The sequence below is a fragment of the Thamnophis elegans genome, chromosome 11 (assembly GCF_009769535.1).
Source record: "Thamnophis elegans isolate rThaEle1 chromosome 11, rThaEle1.pri, whole genome shotgun sequence".
NCBI classification, from domain to species: Eukaryota; Metazoa; Chordata; class Lepidosauria; order Squamata; family Colubridae; genus Thamnophis; species Thamnophis elegans.
In genome coordinates, this window is record NC_045551.1 from 17,820,359 (window position 1) to 17,845,722 (window position 25,364).

At 40.5% G+C, this 25,364-nt stretch overlaps 1 protein-coding gene across 1 annotated transcript in view; it reads right to left on the reverse strand.

Annotated features, from left to right (window-relative positions):
- Window positions 1-8,248: 8,248 nt before the first annotated feature.
- PTCHD1 (patched domain containing 1) overlaps window positions 8,249-25,364 on the reverse strand; it is a 119,956-nt gene continuing 102,840 nt past the window's right edge. The window contains exon 3 of the mRNA XM_032226160.1: window positions 8,249-9,903. Coding sequence (XP_032082051.1) covers window positions 8,249-9,903 — 1,655 coding nt within the window. The remainder of the gene's footprint in view (window positions 9,904-25,364) is intronic.

Genomic DNA, 25,364 nt, shown 5'->3' on the forward strand with positions numbered 1-25,364 from the left:
TTTTTTAACTTTTAAATGTTTCTTTTTACCTTGCCTGTAAGCCGCCCAGAGTCCCAAGGGAGTGGGCAGCATACAAATCTTATTAAACTAAACTAAGTTAGGAGAAGAGCCATTACAGCATCATTTATGATTCTATTCCACAATTTCTTAGTGTAACTATTGTCCTGCAGTGAGTTGTCCCATAATGAGTGAGCCATGGCGAATTGTTTCATAGTGAGTTGACCATGCTGAGTTGGCTGTGGTGAGTTGTCCTAGACCTAACTCCAGACAGCAAAAATTCAGTATTTCTGCTTAACTAGACTCTCAGTTTCATCTTACTTTGCTACTGGGAACAGGAACGCAAATCTTCCCTTTCACCCATGGACATAGCTAGCTAGAAGGATCAGGGCAGTTTGTGAAGCTTGCTTGGTTCTTTCTTCTATCTCCATCTTTCTAGGGGTTGTTACATGAAGTTGCTTCTTTACTTTGATCAATAGGGCTGGTTCTGACATTTAGAAAGATGTTTGACTTTTACAAAAGTGTTTAGGGAATATAAATGTCTATATAGCAATAATAGCAATAGCAGTAGACTTATATACCGCTTCATAGGGCTTTCAGCCCTCTCTAAGCGGTTTACAGAGAGTCAGCATATTGCCCCCAACAATCTGGGTCCTCATTTTACCCACCTCGGAAGGATGGAAGGCTGAGTCAACCCTGAGCCGGTGAGATTTGAACCGCTGAACTGCTGATCTAGCAGTAGCCTGCAGTGCTGCATTTAACCACTGCGCCACCTTGGCTCTTCTATATCAGAGGCCCAACAGGTATCCTGACATTATATAATATCTGTGTTTTTAGTCCTTTGGTTGTGTGGAGAAATCAGTTTGGTTGTGTGGAGAAATCAGTTAATTATTGAATGAAAAATCAGTTTAGCCAGATTGTAAGCTGCATCAAATTGATGCTACCGAAACGTAAGTAATGCAGCTATACTCTAACATTCTCATATGGTATTTTTGGCAGTCACTTTTCCATATCACAGCAACAATCTGCATAACCATCAAACACTCATTAATAGATGCATGGAGCATTTCCGTAGTAGCAGAGTCTTGTGGTAAACATCTATATTGGCTATAGAAAGCATTTTTTTTAAAAAAAATGAAAGTGAATACATTATGACTTAAGATACAGCCTACAAAATAGCTCTTGGTTTTCTCTTTTGTTATTTTGAGATGGGTTTTCACAGCAAATAGTAACATTTCCAAATGTTCCAGATAAAGTAATATAGTTTTGCTAGTGTTTTCTGATTGACTGGGGCAGGGAGTCACCCTTAGCAAGTGAATAAATATAGAATGTGCAGAACAATAATCCAGTGGCACTAGAAATAGTCTTGACTTGTGGAGCTTCCCAGGATACAAATAGAATTTGGCATATATCACTGTAACATTAGCTTTGTTGGAATATATTTAATCTTTTACAGGTGTCTTGTTTCATTTAGTAAAATGGTTGGGATTTGGAAAAAGACATCCATTTGTTTTTGCCAGAGAGCTTTTCTTCTAGTTTCACAGCTTTTTGTATTTTTCTGATTTCTACTGTTTACAATAAAATGCTGGGCATGCATTTTAGATATGGCTCATTTATAGTGAAATCGTTCCAATTACTTCATTCCCCCCACTGTTTCATTCTAAGGAATATCCAAGACAGACTTGTATGAATTAACTTGCTGGACAGAGTAAAGTAGGTTTGTTTTTTTCCCTTTGAGAGTAAAAAATTATTGCTCTGATCAGTGCATTATTTGGCTAAATGAATTATATTTCAGTAAACATAAAATTATTGTAAATACCTTTTAGGATTTCGGCTTCAAAATGTAATCAATTTTCACATGCATATATTCTTTGACTTATAGACACACCCAAAATTTTCATTGCTAAGCAAGACAGTTGTTAATTTGAGTTATTTTATTATCTTTATTGCCACTGTTGTTAAGCAAATCACTGCAATTTTTAAGTGAATCATATGGTCTTTAAGAGAATCTACCTTCCCCTGCTGTCTTTGCTTGTCGGAAGCAGGCTGGGAAGGTTACAAGTGATCACATGACCCCAGGACAGGCATAAGTACACGCCAATTGGCAAGCGCTTGAATTTTGATCATGTGACCATGGATGCTGCAATGCTTATGTGAAAATCAGTCATAAGTCACTTTTTTCAGTTCTGTTGTAACTTGGAATGGTCACTAAATGAATTAGTGTAAGTAATGTAACCTGTTTATCCTGTGTCCACCTAAACTCTGTGGACACACTACAGCAGCGCTGTAAGAATCTCATTCAATAAGGAGTTCAGTTATGCACATCTTTATAGTCTTAAATATGAGAGCCAAATTTAAAGTACTTTTATCATCCAGTTTAGGGATAATATATAAGCAAGAAGATGTCTGAAAAATATAACTGAACATTTAAAAAAATTAATATAAACTTACAAATTTGTGGGCAAACAGTAAGATTTTACCAGAGCTTGCTATGTGGTAAGATAAGAAAAAAAATCACATTATACATGAAGCTGTTATGCATTAATTTAAATTTGTTCTAAAAGAAGACAAGTAATAGATACCATTGGACCTGAATTTATCAATTGAGAGCAAAGAATTAAATTCCTTCAACTAGTTTGTAGTCTCAAAAGCACATTTAGTTTTGATAATTGTGAATTTCAAGAAATTTCTCAAAACAATTTATATGGCAGTAGCTACTGCGTATTTTACAGATATTTTATCTGTAGCAACTTGCCAACCTGAATGCTGGGAGAGGAAGAATGCTGTGATGGTTTTCATATTGGGAAGAAATAAGGTTTGGCAGGAATAAAGCTGCCCCCCTTTGAAGAAAATTCTCTGATAAAAAACCAAAACATTTTAACTTTCTACTATAGTAGATATTTCAGAGGCTAACAACAATAGAAGAATCTGTTTATTATAAAAATGGAATAAAAATGCTAGAAGATCTATCTGAAAATGAATAAAACAAATTCACTGTGCGCTATTTTTTCTTGCAAATGATTCAGTGTGTTTATCCTCACTGTTTGTCCACTCACTAGATTGCTGAAAAAGCCCTGTGATATAGAAAAGTTCAAATATATTTGAATTACAAGCTTGTCAAGTTCTTGATATACCTTTGGTAAGTTATTTTAATGGAGTATTTATAGTAATGGAACACAAAAGCTTACTCCAGTTTTTTTCTTCTACTCCCCACCGCCCAATCCCATTGGTGTCAGATGCACCTTTGAAGCACTTCCAGGATGAAATAATTAGTCAGTGACATCACAGTTGCCCAGGGGATGCCCTCGGGGGCTCCTTTCATGTTCTCACCAAGGAGCTGGAGTGAATGATGGGAACTCACCCTGCCACACAGCTGCAGTGAAAATACTATTGGAAAATAATCTCTAGAGATTAACCACTTTAGTTCCTCATCTGCTACGTCAAGGGTGTCAAACTCGATTTTACTGAGAGCTGCATCAGGGTTGTGTTTGACCTTGGGGAGCCAGGGTGGGCATGGCCAGGTTAGGGATGGCCAGCTTGGTCACTCGTGTTGTGGTGGTTTGAGTTCTCTGCCAGCGAAAATAGACTCCTGAGCTCCGTTTTGGGTTGCAATGGTGTTCTGCAACTCTCTGCCAGTAAAACAGGCAGCCCTCCCAAACTCCATTTTTGCTGGCAGAAACACCATGGGCCGGTCCTTTGATGTTTCCAGGGTGGCCCTGTGGGCCAGATCTAAGCACCCCGCAAGCCAGATTCAGCCCCCAGGCCTTGAGTTTGACACCCCTGTGCTACATCAACATGCCAATCTTATTATCTGCAATGGTATGGAGGATTTGGCATAAAAGGACACAGCCAATATAAAGATAAAAATAGTGCAATTTAGTGATTACTGCTGCACAATTCTAATTCAACTTTGCCATTTTTTTCAGGGCAAATAATAAGATAAAGGAGAAATTTGGGAGGCCAGGTACCAAATCTAGAGAACTGACTGACTAGTGACACTGGGGTCGTGCCTACTTAAGAAGGAACTTTGAGAAATAGAAATAGTCTCCTCTGTTCCATTTGCTCGGTACAGATTTTACCTACTATGACTGTAATAGCATGCACAGCACTAAAGTTACAAGTACCATATTTTTAGGAGTATAAGATGCACCGGAGTATAAGACACACCAAGGTTTTGAAGAGGCTTTTTTTTAAAAAAAGTAGGTAGGTAGATAGAGGGATAGAGAGGGAGAGAAAGAAAGAGAAATACAGAAGGTAGGTAGGGACAGAGAAAGAGAGAGTAGTTAGTTAGTTAGTTAGGTAGATAAAGGTGTGTATGTATGTATGTATGTATGTATGTATGTATGTATGTATGTATGTATGTATGTATGTATGTATGTATATATATATATATATATATATATATATATATATATATATATATATATATATATATATATATGTAGAGAGAGATAGAGAAATACAGTAGGTAGGTAGGGAGAGAGTGTGTGTGTGTAGGTAGGGAGGTAGAGGGATAGGGAGATATATATGGGGAGGATAAGGAGGAGACCTGTGGCATAATGGCTAAGACGTTTGCCTAAGATGCAATACAGCACAGGTTCGAATCCCAGTGAGGGTATGGCTAGCTGATGAGAGCTAAATAGCTTGAAATAGATCTATACTAGTCTCCCTTTATTTATTTATCAGCACAAATAAAACACACACACACACATATATATATGTGTGTGTGTGTGTGTGTGTGTGTGTTTAATTTGTGCTGATAAATAAATAAAGGGAGACTAGTATAGATCTATTACAAGCTATTTAGCTCTCATCAGCTAGCCATATCCTTACTGGGATTCGAACCTGTGCTGTATTGCATCTTAGGCAAACATCTTAGCCATTAAGCCACAGGTCTCCTCCTTATCAGCTGAAGCCTGGGAAGAAGGTATATATTTAGAGTCACAACCCCTGGTAAGCCCCAATTATGGGAGGAAGCTAACTGCTTCCATCATCTGTCAATCGGCTCGTCACAAGAGTCCATCACGACAGAAATCCAATATTTTTACTGTTTGGGCATACCAGGGGTTGTGACACTAAATACATACCTATTTCCCTGGCTCAGCTGATAAAGGAGGAGAACCTTGCGGCTTAGTGGTTAACACATCTGCCTAATATGTAATACAGCCCAGGTTCGAATCCCAGTAAGGGTATGGCTACCTGATGAGAGCTAAATAGCTTGAAATAGATCTATACTAGTCTCCCTTTATTTATTTATCAGCATAAATACAACACAAATGTAACAAAGGCAACGGTAAAAATATTGGGTTTCTGTCTGGATGGTCTCTTGTGACGAGCCGATAGACAGAGAAAGGAAGCAGTAGGCTTCCTCCCATATTTGGGCATACCAGGGGTTATGACACTAAATACATACCTATTTCCCTGGCTCAGCTGATAAAGGAGGAGAACCTTGTGGCTTAGTGGTTAACACATCTGCCTAATATGTAATACAGCCCAGGTTCAAATCCCAGTAAGGGTATGACTAGCTGATAAGAGCTAAATAGCTTGAAATAGATCTATACTAGTCTCCCTTTATTTATTTATCAGCATAAATACAACATACATACATACATACATACATACATACATACATACATACATACATACGTGTGTATATATGTGTATATATATATATGTGTATATGTGTATATATGTATATTATGTATATGTATATGTATATATATAATTAGTGTCACAACCCCTGGTATGCCCAAATATGGGAGGAAGCTTACTGCTTCCATTCTCTATCGGCTCGTCACAAGAGACCATCCAGACAGAAACCCAATATTTTTACTGTTGCCTTTGTTACATTTGTGTTGTATTTGTCTCCCTTTATTTATTTATCAGCAGAAATACAACACACACACAGATAGATAGAAAGATAGATAGATAGATAGATAGATAGATAGATAGATATAGATACAGACATAGACATAGATAGAAAGAAATAATGTAGATAGGTAGGGAGAGTGAGAGAGAGTAGGTAGGTTGATATGTAGAGGGATAGAGAGAGAGAAAGAGAGAGAGAGAGAGAAGGTAGGTAGATAGAGGGAGAGGGAGAGAGAGAAATATAGTAGGTAGATAGGGAGAGAGAGAGAGTAGGTAGGTAGGTAGGTAGGTAGATGTTTCCAGGTGTACTTATCCATGTGCTGGAGAAGGAAATCGCCAACAACGTGCAGCACCTAAGACTTTGTTTCTGCTCCCACAGCACTTGATCAATGTAATTCTCATCAATAAGTTAAAGAGCTTTCCAAAAGGAAAAAAAGTTTTAGCACTCTGCAAACCTCCCAAAAAAGGCCCATTTTTCATGGAAACAGACCCATTTTTAAAGGCATGAATAGCCATGGAGAGGGGGCTTGCAGAATGCTCCTGTGTGGGGGGAGATGAGCAAAAGACAGCCAATGTTTCACAAAAACGGGTCTGTTTTTGGTCAAAAAAATTGCATGCATAGCCTTATGGAGGCTTATAGAATGCTGCTGGCAGCTGGGGGGGGGGGAATGGCCTGGTTTTTTTTGCTCATTTCTGGTCTTCCTGCCCCCAGGAGCTTTCTAAAAGCTTCCATAAGGGTGTGCATGGCCATTTTGGTGAAGGGGATGGGGCTTTAGGAGGCAAAAAATGCTCTATTCGATGTATAAGACACACCCAGATTTTCAGTCTCTTTTTTTGAGGAAAAATGGTGCGTCTTATACTCCGAAAAATGCGGTAGCTAATGTGAACTGAAATTTTCCAGAATTTTTTAGTAATCCATACTATAAGCAAATTCGGTATTTTTCTGTATCACAGAGGGCAATATTATTTTTTTAGCAAATATAGGGATATACCAAGTAGATATACCAAAGACAATAGAAACACATTTTATGGATTCCTCTGTCCTAGTTCACTGCAGAACTATAAATTGTTTGATTCTTTCTTCTCTTCTGGCACCACATCTTATACCTTTCAAGAGGGCAGTGATAACTGTTTACTATGTTTTATTATATTAGAACATTTCTTTAAACATTATCTCATGAAAGACTGCAGCATTAAGAATTCAAAACCACTTTTCTGGAGAGTTCAACTGATTTCCTTGCTTTATAGTTTATAGTAGAGACTTCAGAGACAGCAATTCTAGTTGAAGATTGTGACTTATATTATGTATTATGTATGGCTACACATTGAGTCTCTTTTTGTGTACTAAGAGTGTACAGCCTGGAACAATGCTGGTAGTTTAAGACATTCTACAACATACACATTTGTGAGATAAAATTTAGGCATCTGAGGCTTGTTTCATGGATTTTGGTAGGATTTGCTAAATATATTCCTTTGCCAACCTGCCATTAGATGTCCTAACATATCAGAGAATGCTATCAAATCTAGCAGAGGAAAGCAGGGTTTCCAATAACAACAACAATAATCCCTATTGAATAACATTAATAAACCCTACTGAAAAAATGATGTAACAGATAACTTGAATATGTTTATATGTATTACTAAATTGGTTTTTTTTCCTTTAAAAATGCTAGAAAATTATGTTGTATTAAAATATATAGGGGATTAATTCCACTTTAAAATATTTATTAATTCAGAAAACAAGGCAACTGCGAAATGACCCTAGATTAACAGTGATAACTCTATTTAGCCGTGCATAAATTTGAATTTCTTGGCCATTGTTGGTTTGCTTTTGTTTAACAGCTTGCATATATATATTTCTATTCAGAAAAAGAAAAAGAAGAAAGAAAAAAAGAAGCAATAGAAATAAAAGTTAGATGTAATGGCTAAGATCCATAATAGCTGACTCATGGAACTGAGTTATTGCTGTACTAAAAGTTTTAGATAGCCTCTGTGTCCAAAATGTACACTTACTGCTTCTTCAGCCTTGTCAGTTGACCTTTCAATGTGTGGGCACACACTGCCCCGGGGGCAGCAGCATTGGCAGGGCAGACACGGCAGTATGCTATTTAGTACCCCCATCTCTATTGTCTTTATCTCAGGTAGCAACCCAAGATGACACTCTCATTGTATTGGGTGAATGTAAATGTCACTGTACTTTATATGTGAAGGCCAATCCACAAACAGTCATATTTCCCCCTTCACATGGTGCTCTGGATGCTCCTGGTTTTAATTTGAAAACAGACATCCAAATCCTATTGTTATAATCAATATGATTTTTTTCTCTTGACAATATTTAGGGGTGATGGTTATTTTTATAAAAAAAGCAAGACAAACCAACTAGTCAGACTGTTGTAATTTGGTCAACCACACGGGTACTATCCATATCCACCATTTCAACACATTCTATTTCCTCCCGATTCTCAGGAGTTTTCTTCTCTTTCCTTTTTTTCTTTGACGGTGGCAGAAAAGTTAGTATCACAGGTAAAATGGCAAAGCAATGAAAGAAGGTGACTAATGCTATCAAAAACAAGCACCTGAACAGTGTACGGGTCAGATTTGAAGGCACAGTTGCAAGAGGAATCAGACCAACAATGTAGCAGAGATAGCTCTGTAAAATCGCTACCCCGTGCATTTCCAGGGCATTCTTTACCCATTTAGTTCTTGTGAAATCTTTGCCCAGGACAAATGTTGACAAGAGAGGTGCACAGTTGTCAACTGTATAATTAATTCCATAAATTAAACATAACACAGAAATACAGTCCAGCTCAACTTTCCACAGGGTCATAAAACCTATAACTCCAAATTCAACTGAGGCAACAGTGAGTGTGAGCCATACATTGATGAGAGAATCTGCCACTAGGAATGCAGAGAAGAAGAGCAGGAATAAAGCACTAATACAGGAGTTCTGCAAGGGCCCCCCCACATAGGAGGCATAACGATCCATGTAGACAAAGGATGGGTTGAAAACAATGAACTTCACTTTAGATTTGAGAGACAGCTTTCGTAAAGTTTCCAGGAGGGGATAGAGCTCTTTTCGTTTGGTATCCATGGTCTTAGCTACCAAGAACATTCGAGAGGCCACCACTTCAACTTTATTATTGTATTTTTTGGAAAAAATGACATCCTCTGAAAAATGGGCATATTGGGGAGCTTTCAGAAAGGAGTTCCTCAGCATATCAGTAAAATTCTTTTTAGATAATCCAGTTGATATGTTGAGTTTTCTCAGATAATTCAAATAGCTCTCAAACCAAGATATCCTTACAAACCCCTTAGTATACTCTAGCATGTCATCTTGAACAGTCACATTCCAATATTCTATTGATTCATAAATATAAAACCCAATGACAGGGCTGTAATTGCTGAAGTACTTCTGCTGAGCAGCAGTATACTCCATGGTTTGTGTCGCAGTTGCTACAATGTTACTGAGGTCTGACTCTTCGCTGACCTGCAAGTAGCCCATTAAGGCAAAGGAAATATAAATAAGGTAAAAGAGAACTACAAAAGGCTTGACATATGTGTTTGTTATCCAGTCACAGTAATAACGCTTGAGGAAACACACCAAAAGGTGGCTTTCATAACTGTTCATTTCCTCAGACTCTGCTGTATCCTCACTAAATTTGGCTGTCAGAAGAAATCTATACCAAGCAGGCTTCTCTTGCAATACCTCTGGTTTTGGTACCTTTCGGCAGAAGATACTATGCTGGTAGTTGTTTTCTATGTAGCCAGTAAACACGAGGCTGGAACCATAAAAGGAGAGTACATAGAGGTAGTTGAAGAAAATTGCAATACAAGAATTGCAGCAGAAGATCCTGGCTGCTTCAATGTTGGTGAAAGGGCTGGCACCAATCCCGAAAGTCACGAGATACATGGCAGTGGTGAGAGAAAAGGAGAGCATGGAGTCTGCGAACACAGCTGCAGTTCTCTCTTTTACATGTTGGTCTTCTCTAGTTTTCCTCCAGGAGGACAGCATTTCAAAAGTTCCATATAATCCGTGCCCTGGAATGAAGAAAAGAGCAACTGTAATGCTGTTATATAATTAAAATTTGCAGGTGACTCCTGCAAATGAGGCTATAGCTAATTGTGCATTGCATGACCTGGGTAATTTAGGAAGAAATTGTCCTGGTGTAGGCAAATGTTCATATACAATGACATGAAAGTTATTTTTAAAAATAGAACTACAGTAATTGATGGTAATAATCTGTCCCAGGAAATTTGTAGCCAAGAAGAATTATGCTAACAAGTTATCTAATTAAAGCTAAATTATACATTGTGATGATTTAAGAGTAACCAAAATTAAAGAAACTTCAGTAATATTTTATTGATAATGCAGCTAAAGAGAAAACTTAAACATGAAGTCTATGTTATGGGATGCAATGAAGATTAATTTGAGCCATGGCATAAATATTTTTTTCTCATTTGTTTTCTTTGATAAACATGCTCAGAAAAAGCCTTGTGGATGTTGTCAAAATGTACAGATGGATTTTTTCACACAATGAAAATGCTTATGCAAGAGCATAGTTTGGCATTAATGTTTGAAAATGGATATAGCTTCATATGATTTATATAACTATGATATCTCAATATTTATTTTCAAAAATAGATCAAGGTGCTAGATTCTGCCTCAGCACCAGAGGTGGGTTCCTATCAGTTCGGTCCGGTTCGGCTGAATAGGTATTAAATATCTGGCATACCTTTCCAAACTGGTAGTAATGGCAGCCTGGCCAGGCCCCAGAACTGGTTCTCCCGGCGGCGCCATAGGCACCACCATCTTGGGGTTTGCTTCTGCGCATGTGCAGAGCAATTGTTATTGCACTGGTTGGCCCCACCCACTCCAACGCTCACCCTGCCTCACCTTCACCATGTGGATCCACAAAATTGCCTCCTCCTGGCTCCTGCCTACACACAGGCAAGCAGCATTTGAGCTAGCATAACTTTTTAAAGCCTTTTTTTCCTGCTGGTTTGCCTGAATGGGCAGGAAAAAAAGGCTTTAAAAAGTAAAAAAAAAAAAAAGCTTCTGACAATCGCGGGGCTCAGCTGTGAGGTGCGGAATAGTCAAAGCTTTTTTGTTTTTTACTTTTTAAAGCCTTTTTTCCCTGCTGGTTCAGGCAAGAGAAAAAAGGCTTTAAAAAGTAAAAGAGAGAGAGAGAGAGGGTGGGGAGGGAGGGAGGGAGGGAGGGAAGGGAGAAATAAAGAGAAAGATGAAAAAAGAGAGAGGAGTTAGAAGGAAACTCATTTTTCAGCCGGGAGATTCAGCAAACGAGAAAAACAAATGCTGTCGCTTTAAATTGGAGTCTCCAAACTGAGCATGACTGGCTGTGGAATTCTGGGAGTTGAAGTCAACAAGTCTTAATGCTGCAAACTTTGGAGACCCCTGCTTTAAATTGAAAAGCTGCTCCAAAGGAGGTTTTTAATTGCAGAAACAAAGCAACATTCAGCAATTTGTTTCTGAGTCAAACTGGATAAAAGGAAGAATTCTTATATGGTTCTATGTTTTTGAAGTTTTGGAGTTTGTGCAATATGGGCATTGTGTTTCTAAAAGGGTTTGGATGATTCCCATTGTGGCTAAATGACTTTCGTCCTGTGTTGGATCTTGAGTGTGGGTGTAATGGCTCCTCTCCTAACTTGAGAAAGTAAACACTCTTGAAACGGATTATTTCAAAAGGAACCTTTAATCAAGCAGGATGGAAACTAATAAAAGCAAAGCAGCATCTGAAACCCTTTAGGCAATGCAAATGTGATTAAGCTGATAATGACCCCTCCCCTTTGTCCGAATGCACATTCTGACCAATACACAAGCGTGAAGATGCTTCCTTAACTCTTCTGCCCTGGGAGTCAAAAAAACCCACACGTTTCCATGGCTATCTCTAGTTAGACATCAAAGTTATATATCCCACATGGCTATCATAAACATCCCTCCAGAGATGTTGGGACTTTCAGTCTCCCAGTGACAGGAAACCAGTTGTAAAGTTGTAAAACTCAATTGTTTCGGATGTAGCTAATGATTTAACTCCGAGGCTCCCCTCCTCCCAATTGAATTGCAGTATCACTTTTAGGGATCTGACATGCTGCCGTTCTTTAGAAAAAGGAGAGAATCACCTGTGAAAAAATAGGAAAACAAATTGCATCATAGTATTTTAACAAAGTTTGTCAGGGTATTGGGAGTGAAATTTTTTCAATAGGGCAGGGGCCCTAACGTGGTGTTTCTCTACCTATTCATTTTGGGATGAAGGTAAATGCTTCCAAGCAACTAAGTATTGGGTTTTCCCCCTGTGGGTCCTAGAGCCCAGGATTTCCTTAATTTCAAAATGTTGTTCGCCTTCTATCATGATAGGAACAGGAGGTGTAGGTGCATGTGATCTTAGTTGTGAGATTACTTCTCATTTGAATAAACTAATGTGAAACACTGGATGAACTTTCCTGAGTGTCTTTGGCAGGAGTAATTCTACTGTTACTGGGTTGATAACTTTGGTAATCGGGAAAGATCCGATGAAATGTGGTCCTAATTTCTTTGATGGTTGCAACGACTTCAGGAATTTTGTCGATAGGTATACTCTATCTCCAACATGGAAGGGTTTGGGATTACTGTAATGTGCTCTACACGGGGCTGCCCTTGAAGAGCGTTCGAAGACTTCAGTTAGTCCATAATGCAGCTGCGCGAGCGACATCTATCCTCCGCGAGCTGCACTGGCTTCCCATTGGTCTCCGGACACGTTTCAAGGTGCTAGTCGTTACTTTTAAAGCCCTACATGGTTTAGGACCTGGCTACCTGAGAGACCGCCTCCTGCCATTTATCTCCCAGAGACCTATAAGATCACACAGATTAGGCCTCCTCCGGATTCCATCTGCCGGTCAATGTCGGCCGGCGACTCCCCGGGGGAGGGCCTTCTCTGTAGCTGCTCCGGCCCTATGGAACGATCTCCCCATGGAGATCTGGACCCTTACTACTCTTCTGGCCTTCCGCAAAGCGATTAAGACCTGGCTGTTCCGGCAGGCCTGGGGCTGTTGATTTATCCAGCCCCACTCTAAGCTATATGAATGTTGTGAAATTTTAATGTTTGTTTCTTTTAATTTTATACGTTCCCCCTTCCTGCTTTTATCTGTAAGCCACCCTGAGTCTCTCGAGAGTGGGCGGCATACAAATCCTAATAAACCGTAAACCGTACTCTTTTTTTGTCAGCTTGAGTTTTGAAAGCCTCTCTGTCGAAGATGATTCTCTGCGGGGCTCCATGAAGGCGATAAATGTGTATCAGGAATAACTTGGCTAGACTTTTGGCAGTTGGGATCGTTTGGCATGGTATAAAATGTCTGTTTTGAAAACAAGTCTCTTACGATCCAAATGACAGTATTCCCTGCGCTTTCTGGTAGTTTGACAATAAAATCCATAGCTGTCTCCTTCAAGGGTGCTGAGGGCTCGGTTACCTTCTGTAACTTCATACTGTATTGCGGTTTCCTGGATAATGCATCTGCCAGAAATTTTCCCCCCCCGGGAGGTATCTGAGCGTAAATTCAAACTGTTTAAAGTACTGAGCCCATCGTACTTGTTTTGGAGAGAGTTTCCTTGGGGTCTTTAGGGCTTCTAAATTTTTATGATCCGTCCAGACTTCAAAAGGGATCTTACTCCCTTCTAGGAAATGTCTCCAGGTTAAGAACCCATCGAACTGCAGAAGCCTCTTTCTCCCAAATGGTCCATCTTTGCTCTGATTCATTCAATTTTTTGGATTTGCATGGTTGTAATTGGTCTTCCTCATTTTTCTGAAGCAGGACCGCTCCTATTGCCACATCGCTAGCATCTGCTTGAATGACGAACAGTTTCTCTGTGTCCAGGTGCTTTAGGATTGGCTCTGCCAAAAACAGCCTTTTAAGTTTTTCAAATGCCACTTGGCATTCCATTGTCCAGTTCAAAGGCTGCTTCACTTTTGGGTTTCCCTACCCCTTCGTTTTTAAGAGCTTGATGATGGGGAGAGCAATTTGGGGGAAAGTGGGGATAAACTGCCGGTAAAAGTTGGTGAATTCCAGGAAGCTTTCAACTGTTTGCACGTTCTGGGTGGTTCCCAGTCAAGTATTGATTGCACTTTCGAAGGATCCACTTCTATGCCCTGGTGTGAAATGCGGTATCCTAAGTAATCAATTTTTTCTTGGTGGAATTCGCATTTGGAGAGGTTAGCATAAAGTTTTGCAGAGCGAAGTTTGTTCAGAACTGCCTGGAATAGATTTACATATTCTGCCTTGGTCTCAGAATATAATAAAATGTCATCAATATAGACTATGCAACCCTTACATAGATGCTCATGCAACACTTCGTTTATTAATTGCATAAATACTGCAGGGGCCCCTTGTAGCCCAAATGGTAGCACTTTGAATTGATAGCACCCAAGAGGGGTGTTAAATGTCATTTTCCATTCATCTCCCTCCTGAATCCTGTTTGGAGCCATCTTTTTTCTCTCTAAACAACACTGGGGCTGCAACTTTTGGTCGGGCTGGTTCAATGAAACCTCTTGCTAGGTTTTTTTTTTTCAATGAATGCCCTCAGTTCTTCCAGCTCCCTTGGAGACATGCTATACATCTTGGGTTTAGGGATTTTGGCTCCAGGTAGGATTTCTATCGCAGTCAGTGGAGCAGTGAGGTGGAAGCTCATCAGATGCTTTTTCTCTAAAAACCTCAGCCAAGTCCTTATATTCTTTGGGTATGCCCTGGGTTGGCATAGTGTAAGCAGGTATTGCTGTTTCTAGGTGCTCTGCCCCCTCAGTTTCTCTGTCTGGATTCTCAGCAAAAGTCACGTGCATCTGCACTCTTATGGTGCCTTGCTTCCAATTAATTTGGGGGTTCCATTTTTTCAGCCATGCAAGATCCAGAACTAGTGGCCATTCCATGCCAGGCGCTACTATAAATGTAAGGATTTCCTCATGGTTTCCGATGACTATCTGTAGAGGCTCAGTGGCAAACGAAGATGGCTCCCCCCCTGCTATTGACCCATCTAGTTAGCAAAAAGCTATGGGGCTTTTCAGCTTCCTTACATTAATCCTCAACTTCCTTACCAGGGTTGGGCTGATCAAACAGCGGGTGCACCCCGAGTCCACTAAAGCTGAGATTTTCATCCCCCTCTCCCAGTTGGGGATAAATAGTCTCAGGAGCAAGGTAAGCGGTTTAATTGGTTTGCTTACCAGTGGTTCATCCTCTGGATCAATTCCGGATATGTATGGTTCCTCCTGCTGCGAAGCTGGGGTTTCCACCTCAAAGAAGGGAGGGGGTAGAAATTTTACGGTCTCCCTGCTCCTCAGGGCCGTCTCCTTTCCGTGCTGGCCAGGTTTCGTAGATTTTCCCCCCAATGGGCGATCTGGTTTCTTAGCTAGTGCCTGAGAACAGCATTTTGCAGCACGGTGCCCCTCTTTTCCACACTTGGATTTCAGAGGTGGTGTCGTTTGTGGTTTAAAAGGTTCTTGTTTCCATTGGGGTGGGGATTTCTTCCACATTCGTCCTGCCTGATACTGATTTCTGGCCATGTCGATCTCTGCCTCTTCAGCAATAAGATACCACTCATGTAGGTGGTTTGGAGCACCTCAGGCCACACAGGCATTGTAGATGTCATCACTTAGCCCATCCTTGAACCAGCTTACCAGGATATCGTCTGGCCAGTTCACATGACATGCCAGGTCTCGGAATTCTTCAGTATACTCTGCCACTGGCCGGCGTCCCTGCTTCACAACTTTAATGCGGTCGTGTGCTTTGCAGTCTGTGAGGGGGTCCTTGAACCGTCATTGCAGGGCCAACATGAACCGATCAAAGTCCTGCAGTTCTAGTGCATCGGCATCATGTAAAGTCACCATCCATCTGGCAGTGGCTCCTTCCAGGGCTAGGGTGACCACTCGCCCTCGGGCTCCTTGGGTTCAAAAATCACACCCATATTCTTGCATGTAGGTGAGCATGTGTGCCACAAAGAATCCTAATTTTTTCAGGTTCCCATCAAATTTTACCCCCAGGGAAGGAATTTTCCTTTCTAACTGCAGGTTTTGGAGTTGGTTCGGAGTGACCCCCAACCCATGCGCCAACTGGGGGGAAGACTTTCTGGGTTCCTAGCTGTTGCTGCTGTGCCATCAGCTTGATCAGCAGGGACCAGAGCGGGGTTAGTTCCCCTGGTGTCACCCCCATTTTCCGCCTTTCCAACGCTTCTTGGTTGCCAGTCTGGCTCCCCCCGGATGTTGAGATTTTCCAAAATTTCCATCACCAACTGGGTTACATGCCTCTTCAGAGGATCCTCTCTCAGCGCGGCTTCATTTAGCTCCTCCTGGTCAGAGGGGGATTCTAACTCCATTTCCACCCTGATTTTCAGCTACCTCGAGTAAGAGTGACTCCCCTGGTCTTCCCTTCCTAGCTGTCTTTCATCCCGATTCTGATTGACCAATGAGGCTTTTTGGGGTCCTCCAAGCTCACTCCTTTCTCTCCACCAGGGTACAAGGAGCAGGTCTCTGGTTGTGGAGGGTTTTCCATCTCCCTCCAGCAGTCAGTTTCCTTTTGTTCACTGTTATGCTCAGACATGATTTGCTGGGTCCCCTCGGTAGACTAAAAATGTTTCTCTCCTGGTTGACTACTTTGCAGATAGATGCTGCTTTATGTAATGGCTCCTCTCCTAACTTGAGAAAGTAAAGATTCTTGAAATGGATTATTGCAAAAGGAACCTTTAATCAAGCAGGATGGAAACCATTAGAAGCAAAGCAGCATCTGAAAACCTTTAGGCCATGCAAATGGGATTAAGCTGATAATGACCCCTCCCCTTTGTCTGAATGCAGATTCTGACCAATACACAAGTGTGAAGATGCTTCCTTAACTCTTCTGCCCTGGGAGTCAATAAAGCACATGTTTCCATGGCTATCTCTAGTTAGACATCAAAGTTATATATCCCACATGGCTACTATAAACATCCCTCCAGAGATGTTGGGACCTTCAGTCTCCCGGTGACAGGAAACCAGTTGTAAAGTTGTAAAACTCAGTTGTTTCAGATGTAGCTAATGATTTAACTCTGAGGCTTCCCTCCTCCCAATTGAATGGTAGTATTACTTTTAGGGATCTGACAGTGGGGCTGCTTACTCTGATTCTATTACTTTGTTTTTTTAGCTGCCAAATATTGCCATGGGGAAATTTCAAAATATCCTGTCTTGAATAGGTTTTCTGCAGATCTGTTTTCCTGCTTGTGTGAATGGAGCCAAACGTTCTATAGGCTCATTATCTCTATCTGGCAGGAGTGTGGAATGAGCCTCAGGCAGGTTTCTTTGCTAGCAGCTTGATTTTTCCTTGCTTTTCTGGGAGCCTTTTTTAATGAGTAATATTTTATTTGGGGGGGTGGCTTCCCACAGGGGGAAGGGAGAAAGAAAGAAAGAAAGAAAGAAAGAAAGAACAGCAATTTAGAGCTAGAAGGCTACTCATCTAGTCCAACCCCCTGCTGCAGCAGGAAACCTTACATTGTCTGGATTATTTTGGTGCCTCTAACAGAGAGGAAAATTGCCAGAAAGGAGAAGGAGTTTATTAGGATAAGGCTGCCATGCAGAGGAAGGCAGAGATAGTCCTTAACTTATGACTACAATTGAACCCAAAATTTTGGTTGCTAAGCAAGAGCATTGTTAAGTGAGCTTCACCACATTTTACTCAATCCATGACATCTCTTGGTGAGTGATGTCAAGTTGGCCATGCCCACCCAGTCACATGACCAACCGGTGACATGACCATGGAGCATGCACACCCAGTCACATGACCAACAAGCCATGCCCACCATCACATGACCAACAAACTACATCCACCAAACAAGTCACATCCACAGAATCGGTAGTAAAAAAAATTGAAACCCACCCCTGATCAGCACCTTAATCTCATAATGCTGTGTGAAACACAAAGGTTTGTTTCTAAAAGTCACAACAATAGGTTAGATTGATTATTCATTGAATTCATAATTATGTGCAAAATTCTATACCCATGGAACCAAGTGGTTGCCTGGCCTAGACAATAATTTAGATGATAGACATGAATGAACTGAAATATTATTATACTTTTGCCATTAATAAAGCTATGGAAGAAATATACTACACATTGTTCATTATATTTAAAATTTTAAGATATAGAAGATTTTAGGGGGAGGCTTGGAAGGGAGTTGAGAAATTCAAGTGAGCCTGTGCAGCCCAGGACGGCTCTAACACCCCAAGGTCAAACACTGCGAAATCTCTAAGCTGTTCCAAATGTTCGCTCAACAAAATAAATACAATTGATTGGTGGACAATGAAAACTTTAGAACCGGCTTTGCTACATCTGTGCTTCTACTCTTATGTGGAATTATTCGTAAAATAATGTCCAGCAGTTTCTTTTGCTGCATTTACCAACAGGGTGGTTGACAGGTAAGTTTATGGGAGTCCAGTCTAAATAATTGATTTAGCATCATAACAAAAATTAGAGTTTTACTTCCCTGTAAATTTTTGGCTATTAATAATATCCAATAGACAATTATTTTAACAATGGAAGAAATACACCTATGTACCAATGTACAGTACTGGCTCAATGGCTTTGAAATGGAGCTGAGCACCATCCCTTATAGTCGGGTATGTCTAGTGGAGTAAAATCCACAGGGATTTCTTTACCTATCATATGTACATAATGTCAAGTGCCAGGGTAATAAAGAAATGAGTATAAAGATTTATAGCAAGCTTAAGCTCTCTACAAGAATCTGAACTACTAACAGACAAAGGAAATTGGTGGCAGATAGGAGTCAAAGACATTCAAGGTGGACTTAGATCTCTTGTGGGCATGAAGGAACTCGTGACTGATGATGTGCTTGATGTGTCTCCCAGGTTTAGCCTGGTCATTTCATACACATACTCTTTTTATAAGCACTATTTCTTTAACATATTATATCATCTTTGTAAATCAGCTTCCAGTGTCCCAATGTCCTCCAAAACTACTGCCATTCTATTTACATAGCTAATTATACAGCACTTTGAAAAGAAAAGATACTAAAAGAGGATTGGGATAAGCTCCCACTTGTTCTCAGCCATAAAATGATTTTTGCCTCAGAAAGAGTTGGACAGACTTTAATCACCTGATTATTGCTGAGAAATCTGGGTGTTAATGTCAACAAATCTCAAATCTCAGGCAAGCAAAGTCAATGGGGAAGCCATATTCACTTAACAACCATGTTACTAATTTAACTACAACTTAACGAGTGATTCATATAACAACTGTGGCAAGAAACATCATAAAATGGGTCAAAATTCACTTGAAAACTGTCTTACTTTGCAAAGGAAATGTTGTGCTCAATTGTGGTTGTAAATTGAGGACTACCTGTACTTCTAGATTAACTTCACCTGTGCATTAGGGGAATTCTGTTGATTATACTTTATGTGTGATCTACAGTGTTCTCCTCTTTAATATTCAGCATCTCTTCACCCACTTTTTTTGTATTGAGTCTTGGACTATGTTTATTTAGCCTGAGAGAAAAATTATGATAGATTATGTTAAATGCTTTTTGTTTATATAATTGTATGTAATTGCACTGCTTTATATTTTGATATTTGCATTTTGCATTGAACTTTGTAGTATATTACTTTGAGATTGTTTTTTTCTTTATATAGCCAATACAGAAGTTTGAGTAAATGAATCAAAATGTTACAATTGGATCAAATCTTCATATATTCAGTGCAAAATAAATCCTGGAATAGATAGAGAACATTCTACTTCAAAGATTTAATCAATAGGCTTTGTTTTCATGCAGTGCAATCCTATAAGTATTTATTTGAATTACTGTTACATTATACCACCAAAACCATTCTTTGAAAGCTGACCTTATTCAGAAAATCAAAGCATGTAAACACACATTTCTTCATTTGCTTTGCTTAATCTTCAGGGTATTATCTCTGCAATCATGACAGCTAAAATTTTCCTCTAAAATGATCAAGAGAGGCTGTTGCAGGGATTCTGATCAATACTTTCTGCAAGGCATTTCTCTTGTTCTATCATTGTTATACTTACTTTTGTGATACTTTGTTATACATTTTTGCCAAATTTACAATGCTGAAATGATTAATCACAGCCTCCTAATTAATAGCACTCGGGTACAGATAGCCCATTTTAGATACTTGGATACATTATTGTGACAAACAAGTTTCAGTACAGAGGTCCTGCTTTGATGACATTTATTGCAGTTAAAAGGATAACATTATTCATGCATTCTTTGAATGGGTAACTGAAAATAAGATTGAGCACTGTTGCCATTAGTGTGGGGTTTTGTGTGCTACTGTAATGAATTCAACATTAATGCCTGAAGAAAATGGCCTTTGTCAGATAGGTCTGTTTTCAAAGAATTAATCTGGAACCACAGCAAAAGATTAAAGATATATTTCTGGGTTCATGCTGAATACCCAATCTTCCTAGAATGTCATCTGGTATACACATTGGTAAATTAGTTGGCCTCTGACTCAGAGGTGGGTTTCAGCCAGTCTGGTTTGGTACATGCGTACCGGTGGCAGAAATCTGGCGTCCATTTGTGTATGGGGGCCTCCGGAGGCCCTGTACCAGAATGGTCCCTCCCTTGGCCTGTCTCCCCCACTCACTCTCCCCACTCACCCGTTTGAGTTGTGAGCCGCCCTGAGTCCCCTTAGGGAAAAGGGCGGCATACAAATGAAATAAAACTCTAAAAACTCTAAACTGCCTCTCTCCCTTTCTCGCCCCACCTGTCCATACCATGCTTGCCCCCCCCATCCACTTCCTTTACTGGAGCGGAGAACTCAGCTGTTGGAAGAAGCCTGCGCTTCTTTCTCTTTGACAAGTGCCTTGCAAAACCAGGACTTTGCAAACCACTTCTCAAAGAAGCAGATGCAGGGCTTCTTCAGAGGAGCTGAGGTTGGAGCGGACCCTGGGTCAGTAAGCAGCCCGCAAGCTGTTACCATGTGATTGCTTTGGGGGTGCAGCTTGTGGCCAGAGTGGTGGGACTGCCCCGGAGAGTCTCTCCTGGCCAGGAAGGCTCACCAGGAGAAAGCCAACTGCAGCCAGCAATGAGACTTGAAAGAGTGGCCGTCCAGCAGATCCGGGAGTGTTCCCAGGTTGGTGAGGTGACATGGAGATTGCACAGGGCTAGACTGGAGGTGTCAGGAAGGCAGGGGTCGAGGCTATGCCCCCGTAATGGCAAAAAAAGAATATCCCGCCATCCCAGCTGTGCCGCAAGGAAAAGGAAACAAGTCTTGGGAAAGATCTTCCCTCCCCCTTCAGAGACCCCGTGTGGGGAGAGAGGAGGTGGCCTGGTTGGAATGTGGGTGGGCGGGCAGTTTAATGGCCAGTGCCTCCTTTGCTTGTTCGGGCAAGCAGAGAAAGAAAGGAGGTACACAATAGCCGGGGGCGAAGGTGCTCCCCTTCACCCTTGGGGACGGTGACAGGGGACAGCTTTATTGCACATCTCCTTCCCTTGCTCAGCTGCTATCGCTGGAGTGCTGCCAGGACAAGTGAGGTCCTGGGAGGGACCTTCCCTCCCCCTCCAGAGAGCCCATGCCGGGAGAGAGGAGGCAGGCTGGTTTGAATGGGGGCGAGCGGGCAGTTTAGTGGCCAGTGCTTCCTTCACTCATTTGGGCAGGCAGAGAAAGAAAGGAGGTGCATGATAGCTGAGGGTGAAGGAGCTCCCCTTCACCCTTGGTGGTGGGGGTGCTTTATCATACACCTCCTATCTTTCTCCAACCGCCTCAACGAGCCAAGAAGGCACTGTCCCCAAACTGCCTGCCCGCATTCAAACCAGCCCACCTCCTCTCTCCCGGCATGGGCTCTCTGGAGGGGGAGGAAAGGTCCCTCCCAAGACCTTGCTTGTCCTGGTGGCACCCCCGGTGATAGCAGCTGAGCAAGGAAAGGAGGAATTCTGGGAGTTGAAGTCTACAAGTCTTAAAGCTGTCAAGTTTGAACACCCCTGGGTTTTTTTTCTAAAGGGTTAGGGGTGCACCAGATTCACTGGCCACTAACTGCCCACTCACCCACATTCAAACCAGCCTCCTCCTCTCTCCCAGCATGGGCTCTCTGGAGGGGGAGGGAAGGTCATTCCCAAGACCTTGCTTGTCCTGGCGGCACCCCAGCGATAGCAGCTGAACAAGGGAAGGAGGAATTCTGGGAGTTGAAGTCCACAAGTCTTAAAGCTGTCAAGTTTGAACACCCCTGGTTTTTTTTTTCTAAAGGGTTAGGGGTGCAGGAGTCTTGTAACTTGATAGCTTTAAGTCTTGCACACTTCAAATGCCAGAGTTCCTGAGCCAACATGACTGGAGGAGGAATTCTGGGAGTTGAAGTCCACAAGTCTTAAAGCTGTCAAGTTTGAACACTCCTGTTTTTTTTCTTCTAAAGGGTTAGGGGTGCAAAGGTCTTGTAACTTGACAGCTTTAAGACTTGGCACTTCAAATGCCAGAGTTTCTGAGCCAACATTTTGGTTGCTAAGGAAGAGCATTGTTTAAGTGAGTTTCACCACATTTTACAAGTTGGCCACGCCCACCCAGTCAGACCACTAAGCCACACCCACAAAACAGGCCACACCCACAGAATAGGTAGTACAATTTTTGAAACCCACCACTGCTCTGACTGATATGTTCAGTTTATTTCTAGAGGGCTTGATTGAGCTAATAAGTGCAAATACTGAACCTGCCAATATTATAAGCCTTTAGGTAAAAATACTTCTAAACAGAATACCAATTCCATATTAAAAGATAGGATACTTTAATTTTATCTGCCTTCATGTGCTACTAAAAATAAATTAAAAAGCCATTTATATAAAGACCACCACAAATGTCAACTTAATTCTTAAATATTATATCTATAAAGTTTTCTAACAAATTATCTATAACAGGAAGTCCTCAACTTATAAACATTTGCTTAGTGACTGTTGCAGGTAACCTATTGTAAATCTTTATAGATACAATATTTCAGCGGTACTGAAAAAAGTGACCTGTGGTCATTTTTCACATTTATGATTGCTGCAGCAGTACTGTGATCACATGATCAAAATTTGGATGCTTGGCAACTGGTTCATATTTATGACAGTTGCAACGTCCAAGGTCATGTGATCATCTTTTGTAATTTTCTGCCATGCAAAGTCAATGGAGAGGCCAGAATCACTTAACAACCGTGTTATTAACTTCACAACTGCAGTAGTTAACTTAGCACCTGTCTTGTTTAGCAATAGAAATTTGGCTCAATTGGGTTGTAAATCGAGGACTACCTATACACCATTTCCTTTGTAAACTACCCCCCCCCCCCCCAAATATCTCCTTTGTGTTAGGCTAGGCTAATTTAGATTTCTGGAAGCTGAAATCAAACACCTCTTGGGAGAAGCAGACTGGAAAGCTTGCTTTAAGCCATACCATTTCACACTGAAATTTTATTTCATAATCTGTGGTAAGTTCTTTAGGGGAGCAAGCAAATGTGGTTGCTTATGCTTAAATTCTCAGTTTTTAACTTGCTTCCAGTTATTGCATAAATTTCTGTAAATTAAATAAACAACAAACAATATTCCAAAATTCACATGAAATTATTCACAAATCATATTTACCGATAAGGCAAATAGGATTAATATTTTTTAAAAAAATGTCAAAGGACCTTTTTCACAGGAGAATCAGGGGTGAAATGATACCAGTTCGGGCCAGTTCACCCAAACTGGTAGTAAAATTGCTTTAAAAAGTAAAAAAAAAAGTTCTGACGATCAGCTGTGCAACAATCAGCTGTGTAACAACCAGCTGTGCTGCAATCATCTTCTTTTTACTTTTTTAAAAGCATTTTTTACTACCTGTTCACCGGAACCTGTAGTAAAAAAATGCTAAAAAAAGTTTTAAAAAAGTTCCGATAATCAGCTGTGTGTGACAGTCAGCTGTGCCTGATTGCCTGCGAGGTTCCTGATTGTTGCAGGGGCCATTTTGTGTGAAGCCCAACTGCTTTTACATTGTGTGTGAGTCAGTTGTGCAACTTTTGCGTTATTTTTGTGCAATGTGTGCTAGTTGGGTTTTGCGCTCTCTGTGACTCTGTGAGGGTACTGCTTGTTGCAGGGGACATTTTGTATGAAGTCAAGCTTCTTCTACGTTGTCTGTGAGTGCAGCCATGCTCATCCAGTCACATGCCCACCAAGCCACACCTGCCCGGTATTGGATATAATTGTAAGGCGAAAGAATCTCCAAATAATTGATTGGGAACATCTTGCTTAAGTTTAAATTCCTGACATTAAATATTAATAACCCTTTATAGATTTTAGTTTAATCATTAATACATGGCTTTGCAAAATTAGTCATGGTATTATTAGAACTTAAGCAGAATATTAAGAATATATTTATACATACATGTACATGCATGGGAGACAGTCAATTTTAAAATAGAGGAAATGGATCTCAAAACCATCTCCTTTTGATGTGATGGTTTTATAGATACAGCAATTTCACCTACTCAAAGATCAAAGGTCAAGGAAGAAGGTGAAGATCCCTTTAACAACCTTCCTTAAAATCACCTGATAAGTACGAGAACAAGACCTCTAACTGTATTTTTGAGCAATTTGGGTGCAATGGGACATCATTTGTAATCCTATCATGCAAAAGTAGAATACATGCATACAGAATATTTCGCATCTATTTGTGGTGAGCTGTTTGCTGTCAATCCTTGTTCTCCAAATTGTTTTATGGTTGCTTCCGCTGGGTAGGTCATGACTGTCAATTTGATGACTAGCACAGTGCCCCCATTAAAACTAATTAGGAACAGTGATAAAGGCATAAAATCTAGCAAAAAAAGTACAACCATTGAATGACTTCCTATTGTTAATTATGTTTTAAATAGTTATGGTCTATTCTAAACAGGGAAAATAATTAAACTCACTTTCACGGCCTCCATAAAGGCAAAATGACCTTTTTCAAAAACGAAAAGAAGGAAAAAAAAAACCCAACAGATTGCTTGCCAATGTAGAAACCTAAAAATTTTATAGTTCCTCTAAATACCATAGACAAAGTTGCCTTAAACTTTGGTATCATACTCAAAGATGCCATTTTTATTCAGCTAACTGTTCTAAAATCAAATCCTAGCAATTTTTATATAATGACAGCCCAGCAATAAGAACTAATCCTAAAGCATTTAGGATTCTTTTACTATTTGACAGATCTTAGTAGATGCAGTACTGTAGCATTCAGTATCCACCAATTTTTGTGTGTGTCTTGTAGTGGGTTTTACCAGTATGAATAATTGGATTATCATTTTGCTCTGAACCTTCCTTTTACTATGTCTCTGTCTTTGACAATCGGGTAATGCCACTTCTCCTAGGGTAATAATCCAGCCATATTATGAAGTGGGCCATAATCCAGAGAAAAATATATCATAGCTTTTCCTTTCCTCACCTGCAAGAAATCATGTTGAAATCAAGCTTAGAAGAGATTTCTCATATTGAACATGAAAAGAATTGAACTTGGTTTTTTCAGCACCTCAAAAAGAGG